Below are 24,386 nucleotides of genomic sequence, written 5' to 3' on the forward strand. Positions count from 1 at the left end.
CCCATTGCTTGTGGATGACAGCTGAGGGATGAATCCCAGGACTCCTTCCTCACTGCCCAGCACTGTTTACTATCTCCTGCTGTGCCTGCCCACACAGGGCACATTTAGCCCTCCAGGCCTTCTCTGGAGGTTACGGGCATTCGCGTGCGTGCAGAGTCATTTCAGTCGTGTTTGACTCTTGGCCATCCCATGGACTGTAGCCCACCAGGCTCCTCTGTCCATAGAATTCTCCAGACAAGAATAGTAGAGTAGATTGTCATGCCCTCCTCCAGGGGATCTTCCCAACCCAGGGATCAACTCTCGTCTCGTGAGACTCCTGCACTGCAGGATGATTCTTTACCACTGAGCCATCGGGGAAACCAGATTGGATCTGCATAAATAGCAGACCTCAGAGCAGAGGCTGGGAAAAGTGAGGAAGGCCAAAGGGAAACAGAGGTGGGAAGGAACTTTGGAATATTCTCTCTTGGAAGTGAACAAAATTTTCCTGAGATCCCTCCAAAAAAGGCTTCTTGCTTATTTTGTTTCCAGAGCCTGGGAACACCAATAGGTCATGCCAGGCAAATTCAACTTGCAGGCCACCCTGGCAGAGCTGGTCTCCCCAGTTCACAGAGCTGCTCCCCCAGGTCAGCCAAGGAGCTGGGCACTGGCTCTGCAGAGACTCTGGCTCAACCTCCCAAGGTCTCTCCCTCCATCCTTTCGGCTCAGGGGTTTCCACTATCTTGAGATGAAAAACTACACACTTCTGACTGAGGCGAATGATTTGCTTTTTCTGATAGAATGTATCCTGGGAGGGAAAGAGTGGCTTGAAGATTCTGGTCCTGTGATCTCTAACCTGTGATCTGCTGTTTCATCCTAAATGACGTATTCTTTTAAATGAAGACCTTAAACTTTCTATTAAACAACAATCTATTTTTTTTAAAAAATTGTTAAGAAATGGGGAAATGTGTGAATTTAGTTTTTTTTCCTTTTCTTGCTTATGATGGGGGTGGGGGAAGTAACATGATTAAACTCTTAGTTATATTCCACTAGACAATTTTATATACATTATCTCAAATAATCCTCAAAACATTTCTGGAAGGCATGATACCTATTTAAAAAAAAATTTTTTTTTTCTATGTTACAAATAAAGGGATCACGGCTCAGAGAAAGTGAGAAACTTACTAAATATACAGCCCAGCTTGGAGGATTGTGTCTGTCATTGCAACTGTATCCTTAGGCCTTTGCATGGTGCCTGGCTGGGAACAAGTGCTCAGAAGAGTTGCCAATAATGTTATTTCCCCTGTGGAAACCGGTGAGCAATGAGACCTTCAGGAAAGATGAAAAGAGACCTTGTAGGATGAAGAAAAGAAAGAGGTTTGCATAATTAATACTGAAATAAGAAATGACTTTGATTTATACCACCGCATCTTTCTTCCAAGGATTTTGAGGTATTGGACAGTTATCTCACTGTCTCTTCACCAGTCCTGGCAATACTCTTGCCAAGTGAGAGGACATGAAACACGGAAGGATTTAGAAAGGGCCACACACAGAGCCCCGGGGCAGACACAGTTACTTCCTGCTCTGTGTGCCTGCCTTCCGGCCCCACTGGAACCTTCAGGGCACCCCCTCTTCAGTACCTCTGCGGAGAGGGACTTCTGCCCCCTATTCCATTCCATCACCTTGGAGATGACCTCAGCAAAGAGGAATAACTCGAATTCACCTTGGACTCTTAGCAGGTACAGATAAAACGACTTAGAAGAATTGATTGTAGAGAAGTGTTTACCAGCAGTCTCCAACTTTTTGGCAGCAGGGACCAGTTTTGTGGGAGACAATTTTTCCATGGGCTGGGCGGGGGTGGGGGACTGATCTTTGGAATGATTCAAGCACACTGCATTCATTGTGCACATTGCTTCTATCATTATTACATCAGGCTCCCTCTCAGATTACCTGGCCTTACATCCCAGAGACTGGGAACAACACAGATGAGAAATGACCTCCCAGATTTTCTTCCCCAAATCTGATCTGTAATGCTTTCTGTAAGACCTAAAACATTGCAGGAAATTGAGTTGAACTGAAGCAAAACCTCATGTAAACGCAGTGCTGAACATTTCTGTGTTGCTTTTATTATTAGAAAAAAAAGAACGTACTAAAAATTTTAGCTATAGCTTTAAGCTTTGCTTTTTTAAGTCTGAAATGGTATCTTTTTATCAAAATGACAAAACGAAGGTAATAGAGGAAGGGGCTTTACAGTTGCAATACTATTAGGAGAGTTCTGTACCCAAACAGGAAATCTAAAGACCTGTAAACTGGAAGCTGAAGCGAGTTCATTCGAGATTCTTAAGTACACACTTGCCACTACCTGTCTCAAAAGCTTGTCTGAGACACAGAAGTCTTAATTAAATGCAGATGAAAAGGTGTCCTGAGTTGATTTTCTCGTTTAACATTAACATTTCTTGAATTAAGCAGCTCAGTAAGAAACGAGACATAATTGAGTCTTGCTTTTAATTAAACATATAGAGATATATTTATTTATTTACTAGTTCCACTAAGATATTGCTGAATTTTCATTAACGCTGTTGATTTTTTTCTTTCCATAGAACAATACTCTTGTTAATCTTGCTTGAATGCAATTAATTGTGCTGTATTTATCTTCCTGGCTTCACCATTAATTCCAGTGTAGAACCAATTATTATCCAGTGTAGAACCAATTATTTATATTTTTCACTGCTCCTAACATCCTCCCTACTGAACATTCATCAATAATGCTGTGACTCACAGTATACTTTAATTTGGGTGGAAGAAAGTGAGGAATCAGTTTGGAGGAAGAAATGAGAGAGAGGTGTCTATAAAAGATGTTTCATTGGGTAGCATGGATTGGAAATGTCCCTGATGAAGGACACAAGTGCCTACTTTTGGATATAATTATGGTGCTGTGATTGGCTTTCTGCATTACTCTCTTTTCCTTCAGATGCAGATGACAGACTAAGAAAAGACTCCTATAGTTACTGCATCTCTAAACACCCAACAGACATAAACAGTAAAACACCTTAACAGATTGTGACATATTGATTCACAACACACATCTGGCCAAGTCGGGAGTCAGGAGCTGAAACAACGTACGAGGACAGCTCAGATTCTGTCTCTGTGGAAAGTACCCAACAGTCTAAGCATCCAAGGCTTAATAGAAAACCAAGCCTTCAAACGAACTGGGGGCCTTTAATCAAGCACTCTCTGAAGCACGTTTTGTACTCCACTCAAAGGACTGCAGCCAGACAGCCCCACTTGGCTTTTGATTCCCCCTTGAACTGGGCATCATCCGTGGCCATATGAGTAGGTGGAGAAGAAGTAAATAGAAGTCACTTCCAATTCACAGCATGTCTTCACTGCCTTTTTTGCTCTCTGCAGACACCCAGGAGCACTGGTAGAGCAGAGACGCTCATCATTTCAGAGAAGAGAGTGAGCTGATTACATATCACCTAAGCCTTATTAAAACCCCCGACTGAAATACTTCCATCGGTGAAACAATATTTACCAGGCCTCTATATTTTCAACAAGCACCTCCACTCCCATGTATCAATACTTGGCTTTAGTCTTTGCTAGTTATTAGCCTAAAGGCAGCTCCGAGTTCTCCCATGAATCTACAGTGATTTAAGGGCCTGCTCTTAGCACACTTTTAGAGTCTTGAGCATCAGCCTCTGATATGAATGAATAAATGGGTGAGTTGAGTATTGCTGGCAGGCAAAGTGGTTTCTAAAGACCCTCCACATGTTTATGAGGACAAGCTCCTGTCTCTCCAGGAAAGGGCGAATCAGATCTTCCGATGCCTTTCTCTCTCAGTTGCCATCCTCTGGTTTCACTGAAGGAACCAGCACACGTACGTGTGTGCTAAGTTGCTTCGGTTGTATTCAACTCTCTGCAACCCTATGGACTGTAGCCCTCCAGGCTCCTCTTTCCATGGGATTCTCCAGGCAAGTATACTGGAATGGTTGCCATGCTCCTCCTCCAGGGGATCTTCCCAACCCAGGAATCAAACCTGTGGTTCTTACCTCTCCTGCATTGGCAGGCAAGTTCTTTACCACTAGGGCTACCTGGGAAGCCCCGAGGGAACCAGAGGGTACACCTAACAAGAACATCATGTTTGGATGGATCAGGTCTGCAGTGTAGCAGTGCTTGTCGTATCACTTTATATGCCGAGTCAGTTTATGTTTGATTTGCTTCTTTGGCAGTAACCCAACATAGGTAAGTATGAATTCCAGTATATGTTGTGCTCATCTCTAGACTATCATGCTAAGTTTTTTCCTCCCCAGCCAAAGTTTAATAAGAAGGGGAAAAAGATAAATAGTTGACAGTTCCTGAGTACCTACCATGGGCCAGATACTGTGCTAAATACTTCACATGCAATATCTTATTTCATCGTCATGTGTAAAAGGGAGATGCAGAGGGCCCAAAGAAGTTAGGTTACTTGCACAGGGCCACACAGCTGATGAAGGCACTCTGACTCCGTGCGTACTGCCTCTCCTTTAAGCACCTGCATGGGGAGCCGGCTCTAAGGTTTACTAGGTGATAGGAAGAGATGAAATCTAGAAGCGTAGGCAGCATCTCTACTCCAAAGAAAAAGGAACTGTTGTCAGAAAACACTGCAACCGCTGTGGCCTTCTTTCCAGGATAAGAATAAATTTGCTGAATTCTCCTTTAAGGCGCTAATGACTGGGCTGCTGAACTCCATGAGCTATTATTGTTTTCCAGGCTGACACTTGGCTGGTTCTTTCTCTTCTTTACTTTCAGGCTAATAATTAGATCTAAATCCCTGACAGGACTCTAACCACCACCCCAGGGGGTTCTAGATTTCTTTACTATTGCTTGTAAAGATTTCATTTTAAAAAAGCCCTTTGAAGCTATAAGTTACACTCAGCCACAGCTTTAAAAAAAATCTATTATCTATTTGAGTCTTTTGAAGAACACACACTACCGTCTCTCTCCTCACCTTGAGAGATCAAATCTTATTTTTATCTCCAATTTGAAGACCAAAGATCCCCAGGAAGACCAGAGAAGTTAGCGTCATCGAATGTCATTTCCATCAGCACCTGTGTCTTTGAGAGGCTCACTTGGATTGCATCCAGGCTATTGGAATGTTTTAAATATAAATTTTCTACATATATGTGAAAATTATGGTGGTGGCTTTGCTCCTCAGGGGGGGAAATATAAAACTGCTTTTTATATGAACAAACGAATCTCTTGGCCTCATGCGAGGTCGCTTTGAGCAAGGCGTTTAGGCTTTGCTGTTTACCCAATGCTGCACGGCTCTCCTTCACACCCACGCTGGTTTACAACCACGCTTGAGTGGTTGTGATCATGGAAAGCAGCTATCTGACCCAAATGGGGCACTCTAAATCCTTTGAGGAGCAAGAAAAGCCACACAAATATGAAGCTGGCTCAGGTGGGGGATCATGGGCCTCATTAACATGTGTTAAAGCCACTGAGTGGCCTCTCGGGACCCAGTCACTCAGGAGAAATCTGTTCTGAGACTGTCTTATCACTTTATATTATGACTCCTTTGGAGAATCCCTGGTGCCTTAGAGGAAGGACAAAGAGCTGGCTGGTCTCTCTTTACTAAGTCTAGTCTATTTACACAGTAAAGTAAACGATTCCAGCCAGAAGGCCCAAGGATGAGATTTGGTAAATATTCCAGCCAAACATTTCCATCAAATGTTTTCCGGGAGATTGCATCAATGACTTTTCCAGAGGCATAAAATAATATGAGTATTTAATTTTACCAAACTTGTTGCTTTTGAAAAAGTTGAAAAAATGTTTTGTGTAATTTCAAGCACAATGATTTTAAGCCATTAATAAATAAACCACAGTCTGTCAATCAGCTTAAAGAATAAAGATTCTATAATTTTTTTAAACAACTTCCCTTGAATAGGGGTGAGAACAACTGATATTTGTTGATGCTTTCAAATACAGCTCTGCCCAGGACCCAGAGTAGTATTTTCTATTCCACATAGTGATAGTTGTTAAGCAACAACCTCAGTTGATAGTTAGGCATATAGTTTAAGATATGAGGAGGCATGAGTTCTATTGAATCAAGGATAATAAAACTTTAAAAAACCCAACATATATGCCTACCAATTTAACTGCAAGAATTAAATGACTGTTAACACTGCAATAAAGAAACGTTTCTTGGGGTAACCAAATATATGCATCCTCTAACTTGCAAAGAGGTTTATGAACATTACATTCTAAAAATGTCTGGTGGAGCTAGGGGTGGAGACTCCCTGGAGAGTGAGCAGCATTCCTAGAATGACTTACCTGGGAGGGTGGGTAAGTCATTCCAACACAGGGCTTACATGAAGGCGGTGGGGCAGCTACTGCTACAACTGTTGGAGAAAGAGATGTAGCAGTTTTCAGTGCTTTCTGGTTGCCCTCAGTATGAGCGCATGAGAGAAAAATTACCCCACAGAATTTACACAGTGATTGCTATGTACCCCAAAACTTCACCCATAATGCAACCTAACCACAGCACCCCCAAAACAAACACTTTTTAAATAAAAATGACTCAGAAGGCCTTTATGGACTGGCTTAAAAAGATTAATTATCATTTAAAGAAATTAATAAGTAGAGAGTATATCCAGGGAAGATATAATCCACGTTTTAAACAAATATGCTTTAACTCTGAAAACCACATTTGTTTAGAATGGAAGTCTACCAGATTTTACGTTGTCAGTTTGACCTTGAAGAATGTAGCAGGCGATTCAAAGAAAATTAGGAAGCAAACGATAGTGGTTCTTTTTTTGGAAGACAAATCTATGATTAAATAAGGTCATTTTAAGAGAGGGATCTGGGCGCCCAGTATAGTGCATGCAGTTGCAACATCTGTAAGGGAAAAGCAGCAGCAGGTTCATGAATCCGCCAGATTTGCCTGCTATCTGGCCTCCAGATTGACATCGGATGGGTCTTCCGACATATAAATCATTTCTCTCCAAACCAGACTCTTTACCAAACATTTCTCATTCTCCAAACTGGGACGACATACCTGGTCTTCCACAAGTGACTATGAACAGAATTGAAAAGCTGCTGTCTTATCACCAAATGACTAAATAAATAAATGCTGAATAAGTGGAGCTCTAATCATTTAATCTACGATCACTTCTATGTAGTCTGCAGTGCTGTCTTTGGCATTAAATAATCAATCCAATTATCCATAACTTAAATACTTCATTTTCCTCTGATCTGATGGATGAGTACTTGAGCATGAAACTTAAATTCTCAAAATAAACACCAGGGGTTGAGTCCCAGCACAGTCTCACTTCAAACACCCAACTCTGTCAATTGTGCAGAAATCTCTGAGCTACTGGTGAAATCATGTCCTACATGGATGGTGTTACCATAATACATTGTTTTCTAAAGCTGTCAGACTTGAGGCCTTGAGCTGGAAGGGCTGCCACACAAAAACGAAATCCAGATGCACCTGGAAGCCTACACCTCCGTGGGAGTTTGAAAGAAGTTGAGCGCTGTTATGAGCTGCACAGAACAGCTTTCTGTACAGGAGGTAGGCTATTAAATGCTTTCTGAACTCCATTAGTTACTCCTGCTGAGTGAAAAAAGTCCTCATAAATGCATAAAAATTAAATTGCCTATGAGGTAAGGAATGAGATGGTACTTTGCTGCCAAATATTATTTTCCATTCAAATGGTTTACAATCACACATACAATGCAGAATCACAGTATATACCTGCAAGAAACAGGCCTAAAATCTAATGCCATCTTAATTCGGTTACAATCACGATTTTGCTTCAGTTAACTCCCTCTGTCCCCCACCCCTATCCCAGATGGAGTCCACAGCTCCATTCCCTCCAGGACAGACAGACATGAGGTTCAGGCTGGCCCAACCTGGGTGTCAGAGATACTGGGCCCCACTGACTGAGAGGCCCCTGGCCCAGGCCGAGCTCCGAGCTGCAATCTTGGGTGGATAGGACTATTCAGAAAGGGAGAGACACTCTTTTTTTCTCCCCTCTCCCCTCCCTGAACTCAGGAGATGGTGGGTACTGGATTGCAGTCAGCCGTTCTGCCATCACACACAGGCTCTGAAGAAGGCAACAGGAAGGAGACTGAAGCTGAAAGTTGAAGACTCTGATCCTGAGGACACTGCTGGGAGGCCCTCTCCAGCTGGACAGGTGAATTTTCAGTTATAGGAGCCAATAAATCCCACTTTTCTTATATTTAGTTTTACTTTCACTTGCAATCAAACTAGACCTAGCTGATAACCAATTAACATGGAGAACCATTTCAATTTGCATTTCAGTCTTAAAGAGGCTGATCTGATTCTACAGATAAGGGGGGACACAGAGGCAGGTAAGTTGGCTTGCTGAGGTCCTCTGCTAGTCCGGAGTATGTACACCCAGGACTAGAAAAGTGAAGTATTCACTCTACCATGGGGAAAACTAATGCATTGGACTTACTTGGAACTTTCAATTAAAACTCTGCTCTGATCAAACATTTACTTTTTGGATATTGTTATACTTTAAAAAAAGAACTTACAAATTAATATTTTAAGTCATCATTTGCATTGGTACATAGGATATGGACCTGAAAATACATTGATAAACTAAAATTTCTCAGTAATGCACTTGTCGCCTGCTGAGGCAGCAATAGAAATAAGCCCAACAAAAATAGCTTAAAATGTTTTATTAAGTATATATAATATTACAGGGTAATATTTACAAAGTTATGTTTTTTAAATAAAAAAGTATCTTGGCAAAGATTGCAGATATTCAAAGCTTCAAACAGTGATAAATTGATTTAATACATATAAAAAGAAAACCTTTAACAGTAACACAGCTGTAAAACAACTTTGGTCTTTAAATCACTGCAAAAAATGGCTACTGACAAATAGCACACCTTTAATTGCTATGGAAAAAAGCCCCCAGGAGAGGATCTCACGCATAGCAACACCAGAGTTTCCTTTATTTAGAATCGTTTATGGATATTTATACGGTGTGGAATCTAATTCTCAACAATGGCTCTTTGTAAATAATGCTCTGTTTAATAAAAACAAAAATGCTTCCGTCTCTCACCAACCCTGATAACAACATTTAAGATTCCACTGATATTGCCTTACAGAGAAGTTCACTACAGATGCTCTCTTCTTTTCAAAAGGCTAAATTTATGGGAAAGCTGTTCTTAAATATTAAGGAAGGGCTGTCAAAAGCCAAAGGCAGGAAAGCTTCCTGTTCACTGCTCATCTCTGAAAAGTTACCTGGATTATCCCTATTAGCCATGGAAGATGACTTAACAAAGGACCCCAGTGGGTGATGGCAGTTAGTGGCTGAAAACATGACACGTGAAAAACTGTTTCTACACAGAATCTTCATCAAATTAAACACAATATAACGATAAAGCGTTGCCCAACAATCACTTCTCTAGTTTCCAATAACAGGTAAACAAGGGGTGTGCCATTCCATACATACACTACAGATGTCTGTTTTTGAATACCCATGTTAGGACAAGAGAAATCTAGGTGATACAGAGCTTAATTCTTATTAACGAGAAGAAAGCATAAACTCACAACTTTTTCAGCTTTATTATAAGTCAAATCACAATTTGGTTGGTCACTTACTAAAATAACTACAACATCCTGAAAAGAACAATACTCTCAAGTATGGGATAACCCCATTATTTTCATTCTGACATTCTCAGAAAATTAACAGATTGGACCTAGGGTTTTCAGGTGAAAAAACTATCACCTTTGAAGGTTTTCAGAGCATGTGAAATTTGTCTAAAAAGAAAAATTTCTGGCTCACTCTATTAACAATATAGGGAAACTGAAATACAGCCTACTCAATCATCAAATTTACAGAGTGAGCATCTAATGTATGCAAACACTGCAGGAAGAGAAAGGAGAGGGAAAAAAGACTTCTGTTTTATGGTGGAATTTTTAAAACTGAATGAGAGGAGCAAGACAAAAACCCAACAGAGCTAAGCAGAGACACGCAAAGTACTAGGAAAGGTAAGTAAGAGATGAGAGGCAGCCAGATAGGCACAGACCTCAAAGGAGAGCCAGAAGGGGAGGAAAGGTGGGGGGATAATGTTTTGAAGGAGAATTTGATTTGTTGCCAAAATGACAAATGTTGTCACTCTGAGAACATACAGTAAATAAAGCTGAAGTCGACGGCAGAAATTGGGATCACTGATTAAAAAAGCATATTATGGGGTAACAGATAATATTGATACTCAAAACAGCTGACAACTTTAATTTGGTGTGACAGAAAACTTACTGTCATTAGAAGTCTAATTTAAAGAGAATGAACTGGCCCAACGATGCCCAAGTAAGACGGCGCCTGCTGCTGTGGTCCCTCTTCCAGAGAAGTTGACAAGTAACAGCAAGGGTAACAGTAACATACCTGGCCTTTCTCCTGCCACCTCTGTGTGCTGTCTAGGGCAGGGACTGCCTCCAAAGACAGGTAGTGTTAAAGAGAACACAAAGGATGGATAAGTCCCAAGACTGAGCCCCAAATAAATGAGAGCTGACTACATATTAAAAGGTACAACTCTGGTTCACAAAAAAGTTTATTATAAGATTTCATATAGAGAACAGGAGTTTGGATCTTTTTCAAGTCCATCTGCTTTTTTCCTCCTTTCATCAGAATTGATTTCTAAATTAACAAACTATATTAGTAAAATACAAATGTTTTCTGAAGGAAGAAGAGCAATGGGAGCCATCAAATTTGTATAAAGGAATAGAGCTCCCTCTACATGTTAATACTTTGGACAGGAACACAATTAGGGAAGAACATTTATTTTTCTTTTTTTCAAAAAGAACTGTTTTCATAGTATGTTCACTTTTCTAAGAGGCATCAGCAGGTCATAAATTTTGGTTTGCCATGGGCAAACCACTTGGTCCAACGTAAAATATGACAAGTTATTTGGCATAAATGAGGTACATGGGAACATTCAGTGGACTAAGAAATAACTATTAATAATGCAACTACAAATAGCAATGTCTTATTACACAAACAGGAAGAAAAACCAGTATTTTTAGAGGGCACTGGTGAGCAGTCAAAAAGCTTGGCAAATTACCTAGAACTTTTTAAACGTTTTAAGTGATCGACTATTCACATGAAATAGAAGTCCACCCAATAAAGATCTTTGTTTTTAAATGTTCTCGCTAGAAGCATGAAATTAACATTTGCTCTCCCGTAGGTACCTCACTGTTGTCCATACAGAAGAGGTACGTGCCTATCTTACACATGTGCACACACAAACACACACCTGCAAGGGAAGAAAACCTAATAATCTAAAAGTACTCCAGGTGATCACAACTGTCAGAATGTTAATCTTCTAATGGGGGGTAGGAAACGTGGGGGGCGGGTTTGTTTTACTTTTCAATCTTAGGGTAAGTGAATATGAGGCAGGACTACAGGAGGAGATGATGAGTGTTTATCATGCAACACAGATACAACAGTAATAAAACCACCCGTTCAGGGCTGGCCTGTTGGCCTGACGGTGACACACATTATGTTGCCATGCAGGAGACTCATAGTTCAAATCTCAATCTTGGTTTTTCATGCCCCAGATCAGAAAAGAAGCGAAGAAACACTGTAGATTGTGCCTTCAAATCCAAGGGAGGGGATACATATGTTACAACCATCGCTATTTCTGCTGAAAAGTGTGAACATAGTTCTTTGAGAATAAGTCTGGCTCCTTTCTGAAGTGATGCTACTGTGTCACTGGACTATGTTCAAAGAGGAGAAAAAGCGCTACATCTCATACAGCAGAAGCAAATAACAGGAGGACAAGACAGCATGTAAAGGGTCATGTGAAAAAAAAGGGAAGAAAACATCCATCAACAAAATTACCCTCAATCTGGAAAGGGTCTGGTACACTGTATGTTGAGGGGATAACGTGTGAGTGGCAACCCCCAAGAATGAAGACCATGATCCTCAGCTGTATCATACCCCATGTAAGCAGCCGACAAGATGTTCCTAAATGAATTTCTCGTCTGTACTTAATATTATGCCCCTGACCCAGAAGAGGCAGACATTATTCAGTTAACACCATAACAGCCAAAGTGGCGGTGCCAAAGTTTGCTAAGGTTTGATGGAAGCCTCTGTTTTCATAGATTGCTCTGGGTAACCAGGGTAGTGCCAGGAAATTTTCACCTTGAACCAATTTAAGTTGGTGACCTAGAGTTAAGAGGCCTCAAGATCTGGAAGGCATCATTCTTGGAAGTTGCCCACTCTACTTTTGCCCCTAATTGAATAAAAATAACAACAAAAACCTGGATTATCAATTGGGCACACAACACAGATCATAATTCATTTATTAATTAAATTTTAAAATGCTTTGAATAAAAACTTAACTGTAACAATCATTTAAAGGTCAATTATTTACTTTCTCCCATAGATGGAAACCAGTTACTTTTCTTGTTTTCTTCTCCAGGACAATGAATCAAGGCCATGGTGCTTAAATACAAGTGTATTTCTTTCATGTCATACTACTCTCCAAATCAGAGTCCATCACTCCACTTCAGTTACTCTGGAAAATTGAAAAATGAATATATAATTGCTATGCATGTCTATTTTCTATGCCTTAACAAGTTGATGTATTTTAAAAATTGAAAATTATTTCAGATATACAGTATCTAAAAATAAGGAAAAATTATTTAATCTTAGATTTGCAAAGGTCACAGGCATAAACTAGACAATCCATTAGCCTCTTTAGCTGCAGTAAGCAAAAGGCCAATGCCAAATGGAAATGTAAATCAACAAAATCTGATAACCTCAGTTTGCTGGGTTAGCTGAGAAGAAATCAAGAGAGGTTGATTTTTCCAAAGCAAAAGACACTGATCCTAGAATAATATGCTATCACTTTCATTTTAGATTGACACCATTCATTTAATGTAAGAAAATTAAATATGTGATCAGGTGTTAAGTGAAAGAGGAAATGGGACTGTGGTCCCAAGGGGGCACCTGGTACCTCACTCACCAAAAAGGCAGATACACCATGGGCATTGTGACCTGTCAGTAGGAAGAGCCCACCACACAGACATTTGGAAAAAACCCAACAAATTCTGAACAGCTAAAATTAACAAAATTAAGGGAATTTCAAAGGTTGCTATAGTTATCACGTGCTATGAAAATACAAAATCTGCTGTCTATACAATGATGCCCAAAAAGTCATATCTTAAGGGAAATTAATAAAGGAAGAGGCACTCAAGGCTCTTCTACTGGTTTTCTGAAAATGGGGAAGAGTTCAGTTTCTTCATACGACTACAGAAGATTGACACCACAGTAGGAAAAGGAGAAAAACAATGAAATTTAAAAAAACAAAAACAAAAAACCAACAACAGAACACGAGAATGCAAACACAGACAAACCATGCCACACTTTCAGGTATCAGTTCTTTTTAAAATGTCATTTAATGTTTTCCTTCTAATCCTGTTTTTTTAGGAGTGCAGTGGTTAGCAGAGCATGCATTTTTTGTAATAAAGGCTGTGACACAAATTTACAAAAGTGGGATCATTCTGTGACTGCTTACTGAACACAGTCCAGGCACCGTTTTAAACTGAGTTCACCAAACACAACTGGCGTGTTTTTAATCTTATGCAAAAATTAATTGCACTCAGGGGAATATAGCCTCTTGAGTTAAATGCTGCATTTTGCTGTAGAGGGGAGCACATAGGTCACAGACTTTAGAACAGTAATACTGAAAGCAGACTATTTACATGATCAAGGAATGACTATAAATATCAAAGGTATGAAGAAAGTTTCAATAAAATGAAAACATAATTATTCAAATGTTAACAGAACTCAAATATCAGAATATGATAAGGTAAAATTAAAATGAATGCTTACAGTACTCAATATCTCATACTAAATTAGCTTTAAGAACTAATAAATATAGGTCTTTGAAACAGTCATTAAAAATTAAAAATTATTAGCCTAGAGTCCCCTCTTCAAAAAGCTGGAGTGACTAAATATCTCTTTTTCAATCCTCTCCCAAAAGGTTAGAACACAATTCTTGCTTGGAAAAGCAGAGATATTAAGTCTTCACAGGCTAAATGCAACAAAAATCACCAAACATGAGCACAAAAGAAACCCTGTCAAGATGATAAAGATTTGTGCCAAATTATCTAAGTGTCTTACAAAGAGCATTTAAAGTTTCAGTCATCACACACTGCATCTGAAAAATGTTTATTTTTTAAAGCAGTTATTTTTCTTTGTTATGAGCAATATGACTGGAGAGTCTGATTAGTGATACCCTACAGCTTTTATATTATTAATTTTGCAACTTGTAACACAGTACATAAGTTTTATAAACTGAGAAATGTGGGCCTTTATGATTTGACAGTGTCCCTTAAAAAAAAACACCACACTTTCAAGAAGCAATTTTACTTCTTTTCAACGTCCATATTTTAACCAAGCTATAATTGCAGGTGGATTTTATACTTACCATCATTCATCATCCCTTTTGATTCTTTAAATGCTAAGAATTAGTAACAAGCCAAGCAGTTAGTAAGATTCCACAATTAGAAATCATTTCTAGGCAAACAAATATGCAGTAATATCATGCCCAGTTAATGTTAAGATTACTATTTAGTTACGAAAGCCTTCCTGTGGGTCACACCCACAGGCTCCACGAAGGACACAAAGCCATTGGGAATACAGATCTAGATTTGGGGAGAAGTGAGATACTCTGGTCTCACTCCATGATGACAGACTGGATCTGAAATTTATAATACAAAATTGAAACTAACTGAGATCCTTCTCTACTGGGGGTGTTACATTTCATCTTGGCCAATTAAAAAGGCAAGAGAGTGCCCCCACCCAAAATCACTTGGCTCGAGAGACACAGAACAGTGCATTTTTCTCTCAGAGGTGACAACACTACAAAAGCAATACTCTTAATTCTTGATGAATAATCAAGAAAAGAGAGGTTAGGCAATTAAAAAAAAAAAAAACTAGATTCTTCTCAAGGCACAGAGAGCATTCTAACTGCTTTGGGGGCTAACTCAATTTATTATGATCTGGTAATGGATCAAGAAGAACATATAAATTTGTAATAACCACATACCATTAAGAGGTTCCTCTACAGCTTTCTGGAAAATATTTAAAATATATTTACATAAAAGAGAATTTATTTCATGTTCTTTCATACTATAATTTATATATGCTAACATTTAAACTGTATATAAACAGTGAATCCTACAGCCAAAAGACAAAGTAAGGCAATAAAGGTTAGGAAGACAGGGCTTGCCAAGTTTAGCTAATAGTTTGATTAATAACAGAATCATTCTCTTAATACTTTCTGTGCAGAACTTCCCACCCTACCCTACCTCTCTCTGTTCAAGAAATCCTAACTACAGAACACAAACATAGATAGCAACATAATAAGCAATACAGTTAAGCCAGATATGAGAGCAATCATTTTCAAGTCATGCAAACTGAACTTGGTAACAGGAAAGACAGGTGTTAGGACTGAAGGGTCTAATGGCAGAATTATCTTTAACAGAGGCACTTTTAAAACTTCTAGCTGTTTGGGACCTGTGTAGCTATGGTATCAATCTTTTTAGAATGAACACGTGGGGTAAGGTGACCCCCACTTCCCTCACCTTTCCGGAATGTCTGTGGAGGCTTATCAGCTTTACGGGCATGTGTAATCACCCCTTCCTGCCACAGACAGGACAGAGTCTCACTTTTGGCATCCCAGAGAGAGCTATTACTAATCCTTAATCCTTTTTAGGAAGATGAATACAATATAGCCCTTTCCAGATCTTATTTCCATAAAGTAGTTCCTGTCCCTGTCACCATGATGAAAAAATGGCTTTTTTCATCCCCCATCATTTATCCCTTTCAGTTTACCTTCTAAATTGCTCCTTTTCTTGGAATTTTATCAGGTAGTTTATGATACAGAAAAACTACAGTGCAATTTGGAGGAAGAAAAATGCTTATAAAATGGGAGAAAGAGGGAAATGAATCAATTCAGAACAGCTAGTTTTTGGCCATAGTTCCATTTATTTTATAGATTATTGTTTTTAATGAAATAAATTTAATATGAACTTCTTTCCTCATTTTTAAGCCTGAAATATCATTCTGTATATGCACTTCAAATGTGTCCAACAGGTGAGGCAATATATTGGAATCAGATTCTTTCAGCAGATAATGACCATTATTCTTACACACAAACTTTCCAGTTCTGGGCATGAGAAAACAGCACAATCTTAAGGAATCATTTATTCTAACCCATTGCTAGTAAATTACCAAGTTTTAAAATAGATTAGATCTATCCATGCAAAGGTCATAAAGTGACTTCATACATGTGTGCTAAGTTGCTTCAGTTGTGTCCGACTATTTGCAATGTGGACTATAGCCTGCCAGGCTCCTCTGTCCATGGGATTCTCCAGGCAAGAATACTAGAGTGGCTTGTCATGCCCTCTTCCAGGGGATCCTCCTGACCCAGGGATCAAACCTGCCTCTCTTATGTCTCGTTCATTGGCAGGTGGGTTCTTTACCACCAGTGCAACCTGGGAAACTCTGAAATAACTTCAGTGTTCTCTTAATTTGATGTCATGGTGAACAGTGAGTAATGGGGTTCAATATCTCAATTACCATTCCTCAGACTAAACCATCAAGTATCACACCCAATTTATTTAAGAAATTTTAACTTACCTTAGGAGGTTGTATAGTCCTGTGATTGGAAGCTGATCATATTAAAAAAATAAGAAAATTAATTTAATAAATGAAAGAAATTAAGGCAATATTATGTTTAATTTTAAGATAAAACATTTAGGGCTAAAACTAAACATGTCAGAAACTCCACTGAAAGAGTTTGGCTTTGATAGACTAAAGGTACAGAACACTCAATCATATACACTGACACAAAAAAATATGCAAACAATCCACCCCAATCAAATAATAAACAGACACACACTCTCATTTGTACATGCCATATGTCCCTCAAAATCAGTCACTTGTTACACTTCGTGGTGGAAAAACAGTCATCTACTCACCCCTGCAGTAGGCTTTACACCCCTCCCTACTCAACCCAGCTGGAATGTGGAATTGCCCACCCTTAGCTCCCTGCTGTTGTTCCTGCAGCCCGTCCTTTTTTTTTCTCCTTCCATCTTTCCAGTTTTCAAAGCTCCAGCTAGCTTACAAACTAAAGAAAATATCAGATCCCTCTGAGTTTAGAGAATTATTTGAGGCCAGCTACTTTTAGCTACAATCAAGCCCTTCTCTGTCTGTATTCCTTCCTAGCTTTTCTTTTTTTTTTTTTCCTAGCTTTTCAAATTACCCTTCACTGCCTCTCACTGGATTAGTTAATGAAGATGAAGAAATAAGGGCATGAAGAAAGTGACACAAGAATGGCTCTAGTTGCACAGGGAAGAAGAGAAACGCTCCTTATAAAAACCAAGTGAGAAGGTCCAGGAGCAGCTAAAACTGGTCTTAAATACAGAATCAGAGTCCTACAGATACAAAAGCGTCAAGGGGCGACACCCTGCGGGTCATTCTATAGGAAGAGGATGCTACTGGATGGTCAATTCCACTGATCTCTGGATTGGATGATGGCACTGGATTTATTTATGAGCAGACTGAGGCAGGCCCCTAGAACTGCTCTGGTCTTCTGTGCTCAGTATTTCCTACCACTTCTCCATGCCTTCTCTATCAAGCTTCCAAAGCTGATGGGAAATGGGGGTAAGACCTGAGCCATGGGAAGCCAATCTACAGACAAGTCAGAAGCTTGGTAAGAAAAAGGGAAAATGGCAACTGACTGGCCTGAAAAGTTTCTTTCCCACTGGAACCTGGAGAGAAGAAAGAAGATGAGAAAGCTGGTGAAGGGAAAGAAAGGTGAAAAGGAGATAGAAAGTAAGCAAGGAGAAGCTCAAAGGTTAGAGCCAAAGGTAAGAAAACAGACCAGTGAGAAGACATGAATAGAATCAAAAAAAAAACAAAAACAAAACATTAAGGAGAGGATGAGCTATCTGGCTAGCAGGCAAAGAACCAAAGAGAGAGAGAGAGGAAGTAAGTACACTGGCAGGAGGGCATCCGCTAGCTCTTGCTACTGAGAGGGCAAATCATGACTCATAGACTTCAGAGATGTGTTGGATTCTTCCAATTCCTAAACCACTTAGTTGTTCCACTCTCTGTGAGGATCAGTTATGTATCTGCTTTCACGAGATTCCAATCTCTGTTAGTGCCATGTGTGGTGTCAAAGTAAATCTCCTTTACTGGAGGCATTTGAAAGTGGTTTGGTCCTTGAGACCAAACAAGAAGAAATGTCTTTTTAAAGTACTATGGAATAAAATGTGTTGGGAATATGGGTAGTCACAATTAGCAACCTCTGAAATAAACCAAGCAGAATTATAGAACTTTATTTGGGACAATTATGGTAGTTATATGTATATACAACTTACTTCAACTAAACCATGCCCCGTGTCCATGTTCTATCTAGGAAAATAGAACTTAACAGCCACGTAATGTGAAGGGTCAGAGGTAAGATTTTAAAGCTATATTTTTGACCTCATAAATTGTTAGAATTAGTATTAAGAACTGCCAAGCAACTCTTTTAACAGTCTTAAAAAAGTGTGAAGAAGTTTCTGAGTTCTAATTCTCAGGTCCAAGGAGCATCATATTTGGCTAGCCCATTCTGAAACAAAGAGCTCTATAAAGAACATTGATTCAAAGGGCACCAGTCAGCTGTGACCCCTCTAATGTAAGACCAAACAATGCAGAAGTGAATTTAGCTTGAGTTAATCCTCTCTAATAGGCATATGACCTATGTGACTAAAGAATGACTGTGATTTGTCTGCTGTTGCTATGGGCCTAAGGCATGACAGCCATGTATGTATGTATGTGAGTGTGGGTGTGTGTATAAATCACAAGCCTTAAGCATTTCACGTAAGCTCACTTGCAAAGCTTCTTCTCTACCAAAAACACTTGACACAAGGACTAAATATATTTCCAGGTTTTGAATTTTCAGGGACAACTGTATCTTTTGATACCATATTCACCTCTCCCCAACAATGGGCAAGAAAATTTCACTGAATTTTACATATCTATTCTGTGTCTTTCTAAAACATGTGAGATGTGGTCAATATTTGTATCAAAACATTACTATATTCCCTTATACAGAATTAAATAGTAATGGCTTAAGAAAATTAATAAGTAATGACTCTTATGAAGAATGAACATAAGCACCCTACATAGGTAATATACCCAACTTCACTGCTGAGTTTAGTTAGTTCTTTTTAATCTTCTATATTTTCTCATATTGTTATTGTTCTCAACCCTTGATTTCATTTTATGAAACAAATGTTTCAGTAAACAAACTCCAACACAGTTAAAAAATAACACAGAAAATGAAATTTAAAATCCTACTCTTTAAGTAATATTTAAGGCTACAAATTTAAATTGGGAAATAATGAAAATAATGAAAGTTAAATCTCTCACAGGGACATAAACAGCTTGGATTTAAAAGTCAAGACACATTCTTTAGACTTTTCCAAAACAGAACATCAGCAACAAGTAAAAGTTACACTGAAAGCATTTACAATTTTTACTTCTTAATATAAATGCTCAAATTTGCAACCTTAAATGTTATATATACTTATATTTACATATTCAGTTATATATGAAAAATACATCAACTTTTCTAGTCTACCACATTATCTAAAGAGCTACTTCCCTGTACCTTTTCTCTTCTTGTCCTTCAACTGACCGAAGGCATTTCTCTGAACTCTAGTATCAGATAAATTGATTTGAAAAGTTAATTTAGAAAAGTCTCAGAATGTAAATAAAACCTAACTTAATTCTTCACTTACATATACTTATAAAACTACCATAAAGAAAAAACAGTTTGAGGAACTTGCTAGGAATTCAGTTTCACTTTGAATTTGATGTGAGAATAATACGTTTGTAATGATAATGGTTTCACAGGCTTCTCAGGGGTGTAGTGGTGGAAAAAGGGAGAGAGCAACATCAAGGGGGCAGCAGCTAGAAGATGCCTATTTCCACTGAGTCAGTATCTCCAGACCTGCTGGTCGTCAGACAGGGAAGGCAAGAGAGAGCATGGGAATAAAAGGGAGGGAAATACAGATAATGAGGGGAAAAAAAGAACAAAGAGCTGACCACCAGTCAAAGACACCTAATACTACATCAGCTGCATGGATACTGCAGGTCACATACTATTCTCAAGTATTAACAGGGAGCAACATCATTAGCAGAGTCATCTTCAAGAACCAGACAAATGGTGATTAAAAAGTCAAACCCAGGTCTCAGGGATCAAACCCAGGTCTTCCACCTTGTAGGCAGACACTTTACTCTATGAGACACCAGGGAAGCTTGCTGCTGCTGCTGCTGCTGCTGCTACACCGCTTTAGTCATGTCCAACTCTGTGCGACCCCATAGACGGCAGCCCACCAGGCTTCCTGTCCCTGGGATTCTCCAGACAAGAACACAGGAGTGGGTTGCCATTTCCTTCTCCAATGCATGAAAGTGAAAAGTGAAAGTGAAGTCGCTCAGTCATGTCCGACTCTAGCAACCCTATGGACTGCAGCCTACCAGGCTCCTCCATGGGATTTTCTAGGCAAAAGTACTGGAGTGGGGTGCCATTGCCTTCTCCACAGGGAAGCTTAAAGGGAGACTAATATAAACCAGGGACTTCCCTAGTGGCTCAGTGGTAAAGCACCCGCCTGCCAATGCAGGAGACACTGGTTCGATCCCTGGGTCAGGAAGATCCCCTGGAAAAGGAAATGACAACCCACTCCAATATTCTTGCCTGGAGAATGCCCATGGACAGAGGAACCTGGAGGACTACAGTCCACAAGATCACAAAGAGTTGGACACAACTGAGCAACTAAGCACAAGGCACAGCACAAATGATTTCAAATTAATTATTTAAAAAATAGAGTGGCATTTGCTGTGTTTTCTCATTTTTGGAATTACTCATGCGTTTCTTTGGTCCTAGACAGTAAGAATCAACCAAAAGCATTATCCAGATTATATATTTGAAATTCCTGGCATAGGCTAACAAAAATAAGGCTGACTTACCAACACATTTCATATAAACTAATCCAAGTAATTCTGCTAGAGCTATAATACCCAAACCTGAAATCAGAAGAGGACCATGCACTGGGATACATTCTGCAAAAACAAATGAAGTTCTATATTAGAAATTCATATGCAATAATTGATTTTTTAAAAGAACTAGCAACGACAGTAATAATATTGAGTTTTAAGAAATCACCCTTTTATTAAGAAACAAAAATTATCTACATTTGTTCATCACTATTAAGTCAGTCAATGAAATGACTTCAAATTATTAAAAGAAAAAAATCCTTTGTCTGTAAAATATGTACCTTATCACATCAAGACTAATGGGAAATAGTGTGTAAAGCCGAAGGCCCCAGCCCACTGGATGGAGCCTAGTTATTTTAAAAGCTCTCTCACAGATATAGGCAGAGCAGTCTGGCTGCTGAAAGAATCAACCCACAAGCCATATACAGCCAGTATACCCACGGCAATGTGGAAAGCACTATCCTCAGTGTGGGGAGCACACGACACTAAATGCCGGCAAGGATGTGGAGCAACAGGAACTTTCATCCATTGCCGGTGGTAATGCAAAATGGTATAGGCACCTTGGAAGACAGTGTGGCAGTGTGCCGAAAAACTAAATATGTTCTTAACATACAACCCAACAACTGCACTCCACTGGAGGAGAAAGTTACGTCCACACAAAGACCTGCACATGGATGTTTAGAGCAACTTTATTCTTAGTTGCCCCAAACTGGAAGCAACCAAGATGTCCTTCAATAAGGGAATGCTTAAACAAACTGTAGTATACAATACAATGGAATGTTATTCAGTGCTAAAAAGAAATGAGCTATCAAGCCACAAAAAGACAGAGAAATCTTAAATGAATATTACTAAGTAAAAGAAGCTAATTTGAAAAGGCAACATACTATGGACACATTAAAAACACTGGTGGCTGCTGGGGTAATTAGGGAGAGGGAAGATAAACAGGCAGAAGAGAGGATTTTTAGGGCAGTGAAACTGAACTGAATGATATCATATCCATGACTATGATCCATATCATTATACATGAATCAAAATCATAGCATATACAACACTAAGAATGAACCCTCATGTGAACTATGCATTTGGGGTGATAATATGTCAGTGTTGGTTCAATGACTATAACACATTTACCACTCTGGTGGGGGATGTTGATAGTGGAAGAGGTTGCTATGGGGGTACATAGGAACTCAGTACTTTCTACTCAAGTTTGCTGTGAACCTGAAACTGCTCTAAAAAAAAATGAAGCCTACAAAAAAAAAGCAAGAAGAAAACAAAAGAGAACTCCGTCCAAGAGAAAGCCCTGCTAAGACAAGGTGAGACTAGAGAAGGCTGGGGACTCTTACCTGAGACACAGAGGCTGAATCCAACCACAGAGAGCACATAGCCCAGTAACTGAATGATCAGTATGCTGATGGTGAAGGAGGACATCCCCATAGCTGGACGGAGGAAAAGCAGGTTGAGAGTATTTAAAAAGCAATCACTTCTGCTTGTATTTTCTGCAATCAGGAATAATAGCCTATGACCAAAGACCACCTCTGGAGTTCTTGTCAGATGGTAAATTCTTTCCCAGTGACCTATCTTCTATGTCTAGATCTGTAATTTTATAACAAATCAATACTTTTCCAATGTACAGCAGGCCAGAGATAGGCTCTAAGGCTGAGAGTCACATGGGTAACTAGAAAAAAATAGATTCTAATATTAACAAAAATGCTAGTGATTTACTCCTAAAATGCAGTTAAAATGACACCAATTACAGGTTGGATATCTACATGTTAAGATTTGCCATAACTGAAAAAAAAAAGCTACTCTTTCTTATTTATAATTCTATTTTGTAGAATAGTTAAAACCTGAAATAAAAATATGATAATAATCATTAGGAAATTATATAGCATAACTTTAAAAATACACTGATATCAAATATACATAAAAATAATTTTTTACAAGATAACTGAATGCCTTGAAAACCCAAGCCAACTTTAAAATAATTCCATATGGGTAAAATATCACTAAGAATAGCCTGGGAAATCTTTTAATAAAGCAACTTCTATTGAGTAGTTAAAAAAAAATACAAGAATATTTTAACCAAAAATGCTGTTCTTTAAATGAAAAAGGTGGGAAAAATCATTCCATCACAACAAATACTCACCTATCATAAATACACAGTAATGAAGTAATATTAATATTACTGTAGGAAGTACAATTAAACCAAGTCCCGAAGCATTCTTTGTTGAATATTCACCTGTTAATAATTAAACATAATAATTAATATTTTCCTACAAACCTCCTACTCTTACAAAAGATTACTTAATTTATTAAATGTATTAATCTCTATACCACTCTTATAAACTACAAAAGGTTTAAAAATATTTCCCCCAAAACTTCACACAAAATAAATGACTATTTTTTTTTATTATTCTAGACCAAATTTAAGACACGTAAATGTCAGCACATAAGTCTGAAGACGTCAACCCTTGAGTTGGCTCTGCCTCCTTCTTAACTACTTCACATAATTATAACAAGAAATTCGGATCTCTTACCATTCCCTTCCCTTCCTATACTCAACCTGTTCAAAGTCAAAGCAATTGTTCTTTCAAGTTGTCTTCTGAATTAATCTCCTTCCTCCCCCTGTTAAAGCAGTGCTCAAAATTCTACAAGTCAGGCTTCAACAGTATGTGAACCACAAACTTTCAGAGGTTTAAGCTGGATTTAGAAAAGCCAGAGGAACCAGAGAACAAATTACCAACATCTGTTGGATCATCAAAAAAGCAAAAGAGTTGCAGAAAAACATATACTGCTGCTTTAGTGATTACACCTAAGTCTTTGTGTGGATCACAATAAACTGTGGAAAATTCTTAAAGAAATGGGAATACCAGACCATCTGACCTGCCTCCAGAGAAATCTGTAGGTAGATCAAGAAGCTACATTTAACTGGACATGAACAACAGCCTGGTTCCAAATTGGGAAAAGATTATGTCAAGGCTAAATCTTGTCACCCTGATTATTTAACTTATATGCACAGTTCAGTTCAGTCACTCAGTTATGTCAGACTCTTCGTGATCCCATGGACTGCAGCACGCCAGGCCTCCCTGTCCATCACCAACCCCTGGAATTTACCAAAACTCATATCCATTGAGCCAGTGATGCCATCCAACCATCTCATCCTCTGTTGTACCCTTCTCCTTTCGCCTTCAATCTTTCCCAGCATCAGGGTCCTTTCCAATGAGTCAGTTCTTCACATCAGGTGGCCAAAGTATTGGAGTTTCAGCTTCAACATCAGTCCTTCCAATGAACACTCAGGACTGATCTCCTTTAGGATGGACTGGCTGGATCTCC

The 24,386-nt window shown here is 39.0% G+C and overlaps 1 protein-coding gene across 1 annotated transcript in view; it reads right to left on the reverse strand.

Annotated features, from left to right (window-relative positions):
• Positions 1 to 8,649: 8,649 nt before the first annotated feature.
• CD47 (CD47 molecule) overlaps positions 8,650 to 24,386 on the reverse strand; it is a 70,554-nt gene continuing 54,817 nt past the window's right edge. Inside the window, exons 5-11 of the mRNA XM_010838555.1 lie at positions 23,200 to 23,292; positions 22,397 to 22,489; positions 21,027 to 21,119; positions 16,647 to 16,678; positions 15,052 to 15,076; positions 12,964 to 12,995; positions 8,650 to 12,513 (exon numbers count right to left, since the gene is read on the reverse strand). Coding sequence (XP_010836857.1) covers positions 12,505 to 12,513; positions 12,964 to 12,995; positions 15,052 to 15,076; positions 16,647 to 16,678; positions 21,027 to 21,119; positions 22,397 to 22,489; positions 23,200 to 23,292 — 377 coding nt within the window. The 3' untranslated portion in view covers positions 8,650 to 12,504. The remainder of the gene's footprint in view (positions 12,514 to 12,963; positions 12,996 to 15,051; positions 15,077 to 16,646; positions 16,679 to 21,026; positions 21,120 to 22,396; positions 22,490 to 23,199; positions 23,293 to 24,386) is intronic.

The sequence above is a fragment of the Bison bison genome, unplaced genomic scaffold (genome assembly GCF_000754665.1).
Source record: "Bison bison bison isolate TAMUID 2011002044 unplaced genomic scaffold, Bison_UMD1.0 scf7180017864098, whole genome shotgun sequence".
NCBI lineage: Eukaryota > Metazoa > Chordata > Mammalia > Artiodactyla > Bovidae > Bison > Bison bison.